Source organism: Sesamum indicum, linkage group LG9, assembly GCF_000512975.1.
Source record: "Sesamum indicum cultivar Zhongzhi No. 13 linkage group LG9, S_indicum_v1.0, whole genome shotgun sequence".
NCBI classification, from domain to species: domain Eukaryota; kingdom Viridiplantae; phylum Streptophyta; class Magnoliopsida; order Lamiales; family Pedaliaceae; genus Sesamum; species Sesamum indicum.
Genome location: NC_026153.1, coordinates 11,937,815 through 11,952,509, shown reverse-complemented (window position 1 = coordinate 11,952,509; position 14,695 = coordinate 11,937,815). Strand labels below are relative to the sequence as shown.

The 14,695-nt window shown below is 33.2% G+C and overlaps 1 protein-coding gene across 1 annotated transcript in view; it reads right to left on the bottom strand.

Annotated features, from left to right (window-relative positions):
• LOC105171246 (cytochrome P450 CYP736A12-like) overlaps positions 1 to 1,370 on the bottom strand; it is a 2,111-nt gene extending 741 nt beyond the window's left edge. The window contains exons 1-2 of the mRNA XM_011092295.2: positions 362 to 1,370; positions 1 to 2 (exon numbers count right to left, since the gene is read on the bottom strand). The exon at positions 1 to 2 is cut by the window's left edge and continues 741 nt beyond it. Of these exons, the coding sequence (XP_011090597.1) occupies positions 1 to 2; positions 362 to 1,249 (890 nt within the window). The 5' untranslated portion in view covers positions 1,250 to 1,370. The remainder of the gene's footprint in view (positions 3 to 361) is intronic.

The window sequence follows — 14,695 nt, the reverse complement described above, 5'->3', positions numbered from 1 at the left end:
GCAAATCCTGGAGAAACAAAAGGAGCCCATTTTCTAAAACTTTTCCAATTCAGTTTTTTTAAGATATATAAATCAAGTTTTGGGAGGGTACTTCAAGTCCCAAACAAGTTAAATAACGGGTGATTAGTAATTTACCTCATGTGATATTAAAAATGAACAAATTACCTCTATAAAAAAAATTATATTAATTTACCTTCTTATACTTTTTAAAATAAAATAACTTACCCACATTTCTAAAGAGGTAAATTGCTTTATTTTAAAAAGTATAGGGAGGTAAATTACCGTGTTTTAAAAAATACAAAAAGTTAAATTGTTATTTATTTTTTCGTAGGGGCTAATTTATTTGCTTGTATTTTTCCTGTAAAATAATTACCAAGAGCACAGCCTTGACATGGCGGCGATCAAACTCGAATCCGGCTTCTCCAGACTCCATAATAGTGATCATGGTGTCGGCAAAGTCTTGAGCATGCTTCTTCTCTTGCTTGTTCTGAATATGATCATCAATAATCCTCTCCAGAAACCCATCAAAAGTCTTGCTCAATTCCTTCATCCGTCGGGTCAACCCCTGAAGATCAAGCGCCGCCAGGAACGGAAAATAGTCCGCAATATTAGGCAGAGCGGCCACCTGCAAGGTCTCCCCAATCACAGCTTTAAACCCTTTTTCATCCAAATCCCCGTCAGCGAATTTCCTCCCAAACACCATAAGGCAAGTCATATCCCCAATCATGGCCGAAATTCTCGCACTGATATCCACAGTTTCCCGTTTCCCGGCAGCCCGTTGGAGAGACTCAACAAACACCTCAATCTCAGCCCTCCTCATGGGCTGAAACTGGTTGATCTTGAAGTTGCTGAGAAGCTCCAGGGTGCACAATTTGCGCATGTTGCGCCAGTAAATACCATACTGTGCGAAGACGATGTTTCTCTTATCGTAGCTTATCTCCTTGGCGGCCTGATGATGAGCCCTGCCGGCGAAGATCAGATCATGGGTCTTGAGAACCAGCTCGGCGGCCGCAGGCGACGATACGACAATGGTGGGCACGAAGCCGAAGCGTAGGTACATGATGGGTCCATATTTTTGGGCTAAATTATGGAAATCTTGGTGAGGATTCTTCCCCAACAGGTGGAAATGACCGATAATTGGCAAACCTGTTGGACCCGGAGGCAGTTTTCTGTTCCTTTTCAGGCTTAGCAGCACCTGAAGGACCCAAACAAAACTAATCACAGATATCGCTGTCCAAATCCAGGCCATATTCGGAAAACAAGAAGAAGAAAGACAGAAAAGTTCTCAGATTTTTGTATTGTTTGTTTGTCCGCCTGAACGTTGGTCCAAGTTCAGCAAAAGACAGAATATCTTCTTATTTTTAAAATGCGGTGCAACTCAAATTCTTAAAAATCCTGAATTCACATCAACTTTTTAATTTTTTTTCTTTACATTTTTTAAATAATTACCCCCAGATAACGACTGACCTTATCTTAATTAATTTTTTTAAAGTTTTTGTGATGTACAAATTAAATATTGGTGAATAATATTTAAAAAAAAAATAGCCCGACATATTGACTATATACAGTACTGGCAAATAATGAGAAAAAATGTAAATTTCCAAGAAAAATATGTAATTGAACGTGTATATCTTCTTTTCTGCTTTGAAGTGATAATTAAATAATTATATTTCATAAATTGAGTAATATATTCATTAAAAAATGGAATTTTGCTACATTATGAATGATTCACAGTAAATCAATATTATTAATCACGATTAAATAAAATCAAAATAAAAACTTAAATTATACTACGATTAGTCAATATTCGCCGTAGTTTGTAGCTATAGCAAAACAATTTGTACTGGTTTTGACTATAACTAATGATTTGGTCACACTTATAGAAATAATGACTAATAGTTGTTGCAAAATCGTGATTGATTTGTATTTGTCATAATTCTTTTTTTGGCAAATCGTATTATTTTTATGATGGTTCATAAATTAATACATCCACAGAACTAATAATAATTAAGTAAATTACAATAAATCCATATAAAACGATACAACAACTTCACATTGGGTGGGGCTCAAATACTTCTTCCAATGTTTAAAAATGACATCTTACGCACTTTGAACGGTAATACAGACAACAATTTCCTTAGATTGTTAAAAATTTTACAACTACAGTGATATATGTATTTTTATTTTTAATAATATTTAAATAAATACAGCAACGTATTGAGATAGACCCTTTAATAACAAATGATGAGAATATATATTATCTCATAATTTATTTAAATGTAGATTTCAAAGGAAAATATATATTTAATTGACATGGTCTTCCAAGATTAACCATGCATTAATTTAAATTTGAAAGCATATTATATATGTCAATCTTCTAACTCAATTAACGAAGTTGAGGCCCCACGATCTGAAAAATCATGGATTCGAGTCCCGCTTTATGCGTGGGTGTTATGTCTATTGAATAGCAGGTGTGTTAGTTTCCATTAAATAGTACGTATTGTTTCTACTATAATAGCATATGGTGATTGGATTTCTTTTATTTGATATTATTGATCAGAATATGATTGGTATTCGACAGAAATGATTGTAATCAATTTATTTCAATTAATAATAATCCGTTGCTATTATTTACAAAAAAAAAAAAAAAAAAGCATACTATATGTACTGCTGGAGTAATCTACAGGAATTCTGGGAAATTTGGGCACCTTAATTGAATTTTTTGGAAATATTTCTATTCTGATACTATTTAGTTACGTGTTCTATCCATTCCTAAAAGTTCGATCGTTAAAGAGAAAATATACGTTTCTATATCGTTTTGCATTTGATATGAGATAAAAGCATGATAAATTGCTCTTGCCGATGTCATGGTTACCTAAATTGCCATACCTTTCACAGGATGTTCTTGTCTGGATCGAGTTTGATCGGATCATCAATTAATATATTTATTTTATAATTGATATATATTTTACTAAAAAAAATACGCTTTCGTTATACTATAAATGACCACAACTTAAAAAATCATGATAAATCAATACTATTAATCAAGACTACACAAACAATGAAAAAATTTAAATTTTTGCTATGATTAATCAACAGTCGTCATAGTTTTATCTATAGTCAAAATATTTGTCATGACTAATATTTTTGCCACCTACAGAAACAACGGCTAACAACCATTGTAAAGCCGTGATTAATTTATATTTTCCATGATTTTTTTCTTTTGAATATCGAAAAATTATATTTTTGATAGTATTTTTAAAAAAATAACAAATCACATATATTATATTTGTTGTGTAATTGATATTTAAACAAAAAAAATTATCCCGTTGATGAAGAAAATAAGCCCAATAGTTAGGGGAAAAAGTTCATAATTAGCCTAAGTATTCAAAACTTGTAAAATGAAAATAAAAAGAAAAATAATAAAAAGAAGAAGATGGGTGGAAGTCAACAACGGCTGCCGAATATTAAAGAAGAGAGTTGTGTGAAAATCTTGAACAATTTTTATCTTCTCATTTTTTTAACTCCAATTTGTGAATTAACAATATTATCTATACTTTATCATAAAGGAAGAGCACTATTTTTATATATATTTTTTTTGGTCAGTCATTTTATATTTTTTAATATTTATCTAACTTCCTACTCTTTTATTATGTTTTGATAGTTATTTGTTTTTTAATTTTTATGCATCGTTTTCTCTAATAATTTTTATCCTTTTCTTTTACCACTCCCATCTGAATCTAATATTAACTTATTTATGGAATATATTTTATAAAATAATAATTATTTTATTTTGAATAATATTAAACAATTACATTTTTTTTTTTTTTTGCAAAAACCACCAAGAGGTGGGGGGAGCTTTTCGGAGCCCCAATCCTTCTATATTAAACACACAAAATAATTACAGCGGGGAGAGCTACCTCCCTATAATTTTTAGTAAAGCCATAAACAAGGAGTACTACTCCCTTACAAATAGAGCAACAATAAACAAATAGTACTACTCCCTTACAATAAAAAACCCGAACATGTGTCGTAGAAAAATTATGACGAGTCAAAAAGGTTTTTGTTATCCCACCACGTCATGGATCGCACAGCACCTGCAAATAAATCTGTACAAAAAGGCCAAGTCAGAGTGTGTATAATGTTCCAAAAGGATAAATGATGAACATAAGTATTAAGATCATGTATGTATGGCTGACAACCTTTGAACCTGTGAAAGGGGGTTCATAAGACCTGCAAAAGATATAACAACAAACAATTAGATAAAGGAGATCAGCAGAAGTGACAAAACCAAAAGGTAACCAGAGAAATATTGGTCCCAACATCAACCATATGGATGAGTAACCTCCAAGGAACCCATTTAGGAACAATCACAAAAACAACACAGAGAAGCCTAGATAGGACAACAAGTATCAGCATAAAACTAATTAGTAATGAAGTACCCCTAATTTCAGTAGAAAATATTTTAAATTAAATTAAAGGTACTATTACTTCTGATTTTAATAGCAGGCAAGGAGCAGGCGTCAAGTCTAATCAAACCTTTAGGAATACCAGTGATATTATCAGGGGATAAAATGGTAAGATGTTGGTTGAAACAAGCTTGGTTAGCAAAATAGTCAGCCACTTGATTACCCTCTCTAAAGATGTGTGATATCTTGAACTCAATTTGGGATAGAAGCTCTCTAATTTTTTGCATCAAGTTTTGAAGGTACCATGGCCCTTGGCGGGGAGAGGAAATAAGCTTGATGATGATGTTTGTTTCCACTCAAATTTTTCTAATGTTGTTATCAATGCACAATTTAACACCTCTATATATAGCATTAAGTTCTGCTGCTGTGTTGGTCATGAGGCCAAGATGTTCTTGGAATGCAAAGACGGTCTGACCTAGATGATTTCTGATGATGCCTCCTGTTCCTGCAATGCCTGGATTTCCTTTTGAGGCCCATCCGTGTTCAATTTGAGCCATCCCCTATCCGGCTTAATCCACTTAACAATAGAGATTCTAGATGATATCTTCTGAAGGGGAAGTAAAATTTTAAAAAGAGAGGCAACAACAATTACACATGTTGTAAGATGTACCACAAATTATTAGTTATTATATGAGAAAATTGTATTTTGATCCCATATGTTCAGATTTTTTTTTAATTTAGTTCTATTTATTATGATTTTCTCATATTACATTGCATAAATTAAAATTTTTTATCATTTTAGTTTTCACTTGTATTTTTCATCCAATTTGCAATGACATCTTAACATGGCCCTTCATATGTAAATCCTACACGTGAAGTCTTTTATTTAGAAATGGGTTGCAATATGAGATTCAATCTCAGGACAGAAATTTCACCACAGATAACAATAATTTTTTCGAACAATCCTTGTCTATTTTAGTGCACAACAAATAAAACAATTCAAGATAAATCAAGAAATCATAAAATTTATTTCACAAAATTGTTGTTAGAAGTGTTTGTAGATTATTAAAAGTACAAGTTGAATATTAATAGAAGTAGAAGATTTATGTCATGGTTGAGATGTTCTTCTAATATTTTCTCTCTCTTGTCAAGATTTGTTTTTTGGTTTTTTGTTTGGATCAGTATCCTCTCTTTCTCTCTCTTACCCACCGGTTCCTCAGATATCTTCTCACTCTTCCCTAATGTTGGAAAATAAAAGTTGTGTCATGAAAAACTACTGCCTTGAAAGCGAATTTTGGTACTACCGTGGTGTAAATAGTATAAATCGATCGCTCCCCAAGGTTAACACAGCTATAACTCTCTAACATACGCACTCGTGAAAGAGAACTTGGAATAACGAACAAAGCAACACTCGGAAGAGAAAGGAGGAAAAGCAGATAGAAGAGAAGAGGCTCTCGGATTTTTCTTGGTGTGTTCCAAATGGGGTTGCTGGAGAATCATGGACTCTACACCAACCACAAAAAAGGTTGCCAAAGGATTTATTATTCCACAGAAGCATAAAAATTGACTAATGAAGGCAAATGAGAAGTCTTTGTGACTAAGGAGTCCAAAAATGTGAGAAAAGAAGGATTTGAATGTAATTTTCTTAAAGAATATATATAACCGCGCGCGCCCAGCCCAGCCTAGATCGGGACGGACGGGCAGGCGCGTGCGTGTGGTGATCTTCCAAAATCCACCTACCCACACTTCTCATCTTAAAGGTAGCAAGATGTTTTAATATATATAGAAGAAAAGTAGTTCATATTTTCTATATGGGACAAGGAAAAGGCATTAGTCATTCCCAACAATCCCCCACAAATGACTAATGTAGATGAAGAATATGATTCCTGAGTGAAGGAAGAAATATACTTAAGCATTAATATCTTTCGATTGAATTAATGCATAATGAATTGAGGCAACCAATTTGGCTAACGAGAGTGAAATGAATCTTGAACTTTCGATAGCTCAAATTGAAACCCCCACAATCACATATAAATTCCATAGTATTTGTTGTTCTGAGATAAAGTTTCAAGTGCTATTAATAGCCTTGCGCTTATACCTTGGGTTTTAATGAGTGCTCTAGAAGGAATTTTCATTTTCCTTTCATAGAAGGTGGCCCACCTTCACACTCATTCAGATAGCTTCATCAAGTCTATAGACCACTCAACAACTAAGCTATGAGATTATCGTCCTGAACAAAGTCAGGGTTATCAATCAAGTTCTTATTAGGACCACCCAAACATAGGTATATGGATTTATATGGTCATTGCCATATTCCATCAATCAATAGGTTTTAGCCCCATTACTCTCGAAGACTCAAAGATAATTCTCCTACTAAGTCCTTTCATGAGAGGATCTGCCAAGTTCCTCTTGGACCTCAAATAATCCAAGGAGATGATTCCATTCTTTAGGAGTTCTTTGACTGCTTCATGTCTGATACGAATGTGTTTCCTTTTGCCATTGTAAGCATAGTTCTTGGCAATTTCAAAGCAACTTGGGAGTCACAGTGTAGAGACACTAGCACAGTTGACCCCCACAAGGGAACATCTCCCAATTAGTTTCTTAGCCACCCTGCTTCTTGACCTGCTAATTCAAGAGCTATAAATTCAGATTCCATAGTAGAGCGAGCTATACAAGTTTGTTTTGCAGATTTCAAAGGAAATAGCTCTGTCACCCAAAGTAAAAATAAATCCACTAGTTGAGTTTACTTCATCATTATCGGTAACCCAATTTGAATAACAATATCCTTCTAACACTGCGAAAAAATTATTAAAGTGAAAACTCAAGTTTGTAGTCCCCCTTAAGTATCTTAACAAGCGACGTAGTCAATTCCAATGTTCATCATTGGGATTATGGGTATACCGACTTAGTCTACTCAAAGCGTAAGCTGTGTCAGGTCCAGTGTAGTTTATGAGAAACATGACACTTCCTATGAGTTTTGCATACTCAGCTTGTGACATACTATCACCTTTATTCTTTTTTAGATGCACACTTGGGTCATAGGGTGTTTTGACTGGTATCTCATATTGACCACCGAACTTGTCTAAGATTTTCTTTATGTAGTGTGACTGACAGAGAGATAACCCATTTTAAATTTTTCTAATTTTAATGCCTAGGATTACATCAGCTTCTCCTAGACCTTTTATATCAAATTGTGCTGATAAAAATCTTTTAGTTTCCTCAATTATTTCTATGTTGTTGCCAAAAATCGGTATATCATCGGCATATAGGCATATAATAACATATTTTATCTCAAACAATTTTGAGTATACACATATATCTGATATATTTATTTTGTATCCATTAGTTTTTAATGTATGGTCAAACTTTTTGAACCATTATTTGGATGCTTGTTTTAGTCTATATAGTGATTTTTTGAGTTTACAAATTTTATTTTGGCTAGGTACCATAAACCCCTCGAGTTGTTCTATATATATTTCTTCTTCCAAAATTCACCATTCAGGAAGGCTGTTTTTACATTCATTTTATGGACTATTAAGCCAAGAATAACTGATAGTTCAACTAGAGTTGTAAGGGTTGCAATCTTTGTCACATGTGAGTATGTGTCAAAATAGTCTATGCCATTCTTTTATGTATAAACTACAACCACTAATTGAGCCTTAAATTTGTCTATTCGTCTATCTGGTTTTATTTTTTTTTTGAAGACTCATTTGCATTTTATTGGCTTACTTCCTATAAACAAATCCACTAGATACCAAGTATGATTTAACATTATAGAATCTAGTTAATTTCTAATGGCTTCCTTCCAAAAACTAGAGTCTATGGAGATTATTGCTTCCGTATATGTCTTAGGATCATCCTTCAACTAGAAATATTGAAACAAAGTCTTCATTTAACTTGGTCTTCCATTAGAAAAGCAGTTAGAAAGTCTGTTCAAAAACTACATTCATTTTTTTGTCTTTTACTTTTTCTAGGTTCATTCACAATAGAATTAGAGGAAGTTAACAAAGGTTTATTGCTTGAAGAGGCACCGTTCTAGTAGTTTTAATCAATGAAAAAACTAGTTCAAAAAATTCAATAAACACACGGTCAAAGGTTTTAGGTCCTATGTTTGTTTTCTTAAATTTTGAATATGCTACTTTAGCTAGACAACCCCACACCTTAAAATGTTTAAAGTTAGGAGCAAATCCTTTTCATAATTCATAAGGGGTTTTATTCAATTTTTTATGTGGGACTCTATTAAGGATATAGCATGCAGATAAAACTGCTTTCCCCCACATATTATCAGGCGTACCTGAGCTTAAAAACATGGCATTCATCATTTCTTTCAAAGTTCTATTTTTTCGTTCGGCTATGCCATTTTGTTGAGGTGTATAAGGTGCAAACATTCATGGATTATTCCATTAATCTCATAAAATTCTTTTAAGAATTGAATGTTGTATTCTCCATCTCTATCAAATCTAATCTTTTAATCTTGTTATCTAATTGATTTTCAACTTCAACATTAAATTTCAAAAACATTTCAGCAGCCTCATATTTTGATTTTAATAGATAAATTCTAGTGTATCTAGAAAAATCATCAACAAAGGAAATATAATATTTTTTACCACCCTTGCTTAATATTATATTGAAATCAGCTAGATCCGAGTGAATTAATTATAACAATTCAGTACTTCTAGATGTGATGGGTTTAAAAGGTTTCTTTACGTATTTTGCCTTCTACACAGACTCCACATTCAGAGCATCTATTCGAGTCAAAAATATTTATAAGATTCATAGTTTTCAACCTTTTAATAGAGGAATAGCTCACATGTCCTAATCTATCATGAAAAATATCAATAGATTCCATCAAATAAGTAGAACTGGAAGAAATTTTATTAATAGCAGTGGAAACAGTGTTAAGGACAAATAAACCATCAAATAAGTATCCCTTTCATACAAAGTCATTATTCTTAGTGATTATAACCTTATCAGATTCTAACACAATTTTCAAGCCAGCTTTATTCAATAAACTACCAGAAACTAGATTTCTATGTAAAGAAGGCACATATAATACGTCATTCAAAGCAAGTGTTTTGCCAAAAGTAAGTTTAAGGAAGATCTTTCCTTTATCCAAGACTCCGGCGGTTGTAGAGTTCCCCATGAAGACACACTCATCGTTTGTTGCGTCATGAAGTTCATGAAATAGGTTTTTTGGGAGGAAAAATGTCTGGATGTGCCAGTATCTAGTATCCAGTCTTCTTTGTATTCCATCAGGTTGGCTTCTACGACTACAGTAACGATGATCTTGTCATTTTCGGCTAGGTTGACTTATGGAGTAGATTTAGTGGTTGGTTTTTAGTTTCCTTTTGTTGATCATTTCTTTGGCATCACTCTTACGCTTTGTGTCTTAGTTTCCCACAACAGTAGCACGATATTTTGTTCTTTTGGATCTTACCGTCAAGTCCTTTGAATGTCTTGTGTCGATTGTTCTTTTGTAAAACTTTCCATATATTCTCGTGAAACCTGTTTTTAGATCCAGCGGACTCAACAAGGTTAGCTTTAACTGAAAGAGAAGAGATTGAAGTTTTCTTATCTTTCTGGCAATTTGCTTCTTTCGTTCTCATATGGCTGATTAATTCTTGGAGGGTTAGATCCCTTTCCTTGTGCTTCAAATGGTCTCGATAGTCACTTCAAGTAGGAGGGAATTTTTCAAGTATACATTAGCTTGTAAAATCTCACACATTTTCATACCCTCACTCAGGACTTCAGTCACTAGGTTCTCGTATTCATGGATTTGGTCCATTATATGCTTCTAATCAATCATTTGAATTGAAGCCATTTACCAACGATGTACTTTTTTCGTCCAGCGTAATCACCCCCGTATCTTGCCTCCATTGTAGTCCAAATTTCTGGCACTCATATAGTTGACAAACAAATCGAATAGAGAATTATTCATATGATTAAGTAGGTAATCTCTCAACGTTTTATTCTCTCTATTATATTTCAGTTTCGCCTCATTCTCAAATTTTGTGATCGTCCCGTCTGCGGAGATTGTTGCTGCAGTAATGGCAAAAGTGGAGATTTCTTCTGGAGTTTCCAGAGGATTTTGGAACAACACATAGTCCACGTCCAATTGTTCGAAAAATATGAGCAACTTTGTGACCATCGTTTATAGTTGGTCCTGTCAGGTGGCTCCAGCTTGGAGAGGTCAGGCAGTGTTTTAGTAATTGGAACATCCATTACAACGAGTTTTAGCTTTCAACTGTTGGAAAATAAAAGACTATGCCATGGAAAACCACTGCCTTGAAAGTGAAATTTCGATACTACTGTGGTGCAAATAGTATAAATCGATCACTCCCTAAGGTTAATACAACTATAACTCTCTTACACGCTCACTCGTGGAAGAGAGCTTAGAATAACGAACAAAATGACACTCAAAAGAGAAAGGAGAGAAAGTAGATAGAAGAGAAGAGGCTCTCGGATTTTTCTTGGTGTGTTACAAATGCATGGAACTGAGCCTATTTATAGACACACAACTTGGTTGCTGGAGAACCATGGACTCTACACCAGCCACAAAAAAGGTTCAAACTCGGCTAATGAGAAGACTTGGTCACTAAGGAGTCCAAAAACGTGAGTAATAAAGGATTTGAATGTAACTTTCCCAAAAAATATAGATAACCGTGCGTGCCCAGCCCAGTCCGGACCGGGATGGGACGGGCGCCCGCACGTATTGTGACTCTTCCAAAATCCACCTACACACTCTTCTCATTTTAACGATAGCAAGATGGTTTAATATATATATATATATAAAAAAAAAAGTAGTTTATATTTTCTATGTGGGACAAGAAAAAGGCATTAGTCATTCCCAACACCCAAATCTCTCGTCAACATAATTTATCTACATGGCATCCATCAATAAATGGGAGTAGATAGACAAAAACAAAATGGGCTTTCTATTTTTTTATTTCATTTTAGTTTTTGAAATTAAGGGAAAAAAGGCTATAAAAGAAAATTACTCCATGGAAATTACTGAAAAAAGTTAAAAGAAAAATTACCTGAGATAAGAGAAGTATTGAATTTATATTAGACTTTCAATCTAGAATGTGATAGAAAAATAAAGATACAAATATATAAAATAATTAAGATGACCATCCACATCTACCTAAAATTATAGCTAGATATGTATGACTAGTTTCACCGTTTAAATACATGATAATGGTGTGATTTAATCGTGTTGATTTATCAAAGAGAGGTTTCTCACATTCTTGTGTCTTGATTACTTATTGCTGTCATGAAAAAGATTATAAATAATTAAAAATAAATATAATATTATCAAATAGTTACGAAACTTCTCAAATCGTTTATACCACTTGTAGTAACTGTGTGAAACTTGTTTGACTTGGATGATCAATTCTTGAAGAATAACAATTGAAATTGCGTTGATGCTGAAAACTTGGATCAAAGTCTTAGAAAAAATAGTTACATAAATGTAAGATCAACACGAAAAATAGTTTGTTCAAAATATTCTATGGTTCCATACTCAACTTCTTCAATCATCTTGAGAATACCATTTTTATAAGTTTAAATGTCTTATTAGTTAAAGCAGCCCGAGTTATCAGTTGACTGTACAAGCTACACTATTCTTTGTAGTGGACTTGAATCAATTTTTTTCCTCATTTTCGTTCACACATCGAGAAGAAGATACACTATTGCCCGAAGGTTATGCTTCAGCGCTCTTTCTAGCTTTCTTGGCCGTATTTTTTTAATGTATGACTCAGGAATTTTAAAAATATTTCTTGAAGAAAGGACTTTGAGAGCATGTGAACATAAAAAACCTGTAAACTCAAACTTCTTACAACTACAAGAAACATTGCCTTGAGAAGAGTCGTATATGACTGTATGCTGATAATGCTTCCTGAAAGGAATAATCTTATACTAAAAAATTTCTCCAGTCTTTCCATAGAAATCTATTTGAGAATCATAGGCCTTCGCAACTCATCCTGAAATAACTTAAAGACTTCAAGTGTATAAACATTGGCTGCATGCTTTAGAATTTCAACTGGAAAAGAAGCTACAGGCGTGCTATGACAAGTTCTCAAATCCGTTTTCAGTTCTTAACAACGGCTTTCATCAATCCATCTACCAAAGTGATGAAAAAACTGTAACAAATTATGCTTGTAGCTCACGTATCTTTTAAGGATTAAATGCATTTTTCGTCCACTAACTATAGCCATATCCCATTTTATTCCTTTATCTATCTAGGGTTTGATTTTAGTCCTTATGTAATTAAATTACTCAATTTTAGTCCTATTTTGGCCGGAAAATTACCCAAACCGCCGGAAAATTCCACGTGGAGCCTATGTGGTCATTTAAATTGGGGCTGAAACCTCATTGGTTTACATTTTTATGATTTGGTAATTTTTCAAATTTAAAAAGGAAAAAAAATGACATGGCAGATGTGGAAAAAGAGGGAAAAAGGGAGGGCCCTTGCTGTGCTGGCGGCGAGGACGGCTGCGGTCGAAGACTCTGATCTCGTAAAAATTCTGATGAAAATTGATGGGTGAGGTCTCGTTGAAAACACCTTGGCGAGGGGAGTCCAACGGTGGTGGTCCGAGACGGTGATTCGTTTGGACGGCAGCGTATTGACGGTGGAAAGTCGCGTCGGTCACCTCTTGAGCCCAGCGTCAAATTGCAATGAAACTTCAAATTGATGGAGGGGAAACGTTCGCCTGATGATGGGAGTCGACTGGTATAGGTGGTGTCCGATGATTCATCGGAAATTGATCGAAAATTTAGAGAGAAGATGCGGCGAGAAGAGGGGAGAAAAAGTGGCCATGTCATTTTTTTTTTTTAAATTCGAAAAATTACCAAGTCAGCTAAAACTGACCAATTATATCTCAGCCCTAATTTAAATGTCCACATAGGCTCCACGTGGAATTTTTCAGCGGTTTGGGTAATTTTCCGGCTAAACTAGGACTAAAATTGAGCAATTTAATTACATAGAGGATCAAATTCAAACCCTAAATAGATAAAGGACTAAAATGGGATGTGGCTATAGTTAGAGGACCAAAATTGGATTTAATCCTATCTTTTAATAACACTATTCATACTTTCATTACACTGAATGGTGGTCATATTGATTGTCGCTCGTGAACTAGCACCCGTTTTTTCCCCAAGTTTGAACATCCGCTACAACCACTCATTAGTTTTAAGTTCATATTTGTCCAACATATCCTCCCATGCACATAGAAATTCTTCTTCCTTCTCAAAATAATTTTTATCTTTTTTTCTTTTACCACTCCCTTTTGAATCTAATATTAACTTATTTATTGCATATATTTTATAAAATAATAATTATTTTATTTTAAATAATATTAAACAATTACACATGCATGTAAGATGTACCACAAATTACTAGTTATTATATGAAAAAATTGTATTTTGATCCCATATGTTAAGGTCTTTTTTAATGTAATTCTATTTGTTATGATTTTCTCATATTACATCCCATAAATTAAAATTTTTTGTTATTTTAGTTTTTCACTCGTATTTTTCATCCAATTTGCAATGGTGCCATGTATAGTATGAGGAAATAAGATACGTTGAGAATAATAGTACTTTTGCTCTTCAGAATTGAAGATCAGGAGAGAGTCAATAGTTGTTATATGATCATATCATCTAAATATTTAAATTATTTTAGAGAAAAAATTATTTAATATTGATATTATAGCATGCCCCGTTCATATGTAAATCCTACACGTGAAGTCTTTTATTTAGAAATGGGTTGCAATATGAGATTCAATCTCAGGACATAAATTTCATCGTAGATGCAATAAATTTTTTGAACAATCAGTGTCTATTTTAGTTCACAATAAATAAAACAATTCAAGATAAATCAAGAAATTATAAATTTATTTTACAAAATTGTTGTTAGAAGTGTTTGCAGATTATTAAAAGTAGAAGTTGAATATTAATAAAAGTAGAAGATTTATGTGACGATGGTTGAGATGTTCTTCTAATAATTTCTCTCTCTTGTCAAGATTTGTTTTTCTAAGGGTTCAATTCATTTTGACCCCCTATAATATAATAAAATATCAAAAATCTCCCTATGAAATTTTTAATGTAAAAAATTACCCCTATATTACTAATAAGTAATCACACCGTCAATTTGAGCCTATGTTTATAGAAATAATGACTATGATACTCCTTTTAGTCAACTGGTCAAACTAGGCTTATTAATATATAATTATTTTAATTTATAATATATATAATTTATAACTATTAAAATATATTTATAATATATA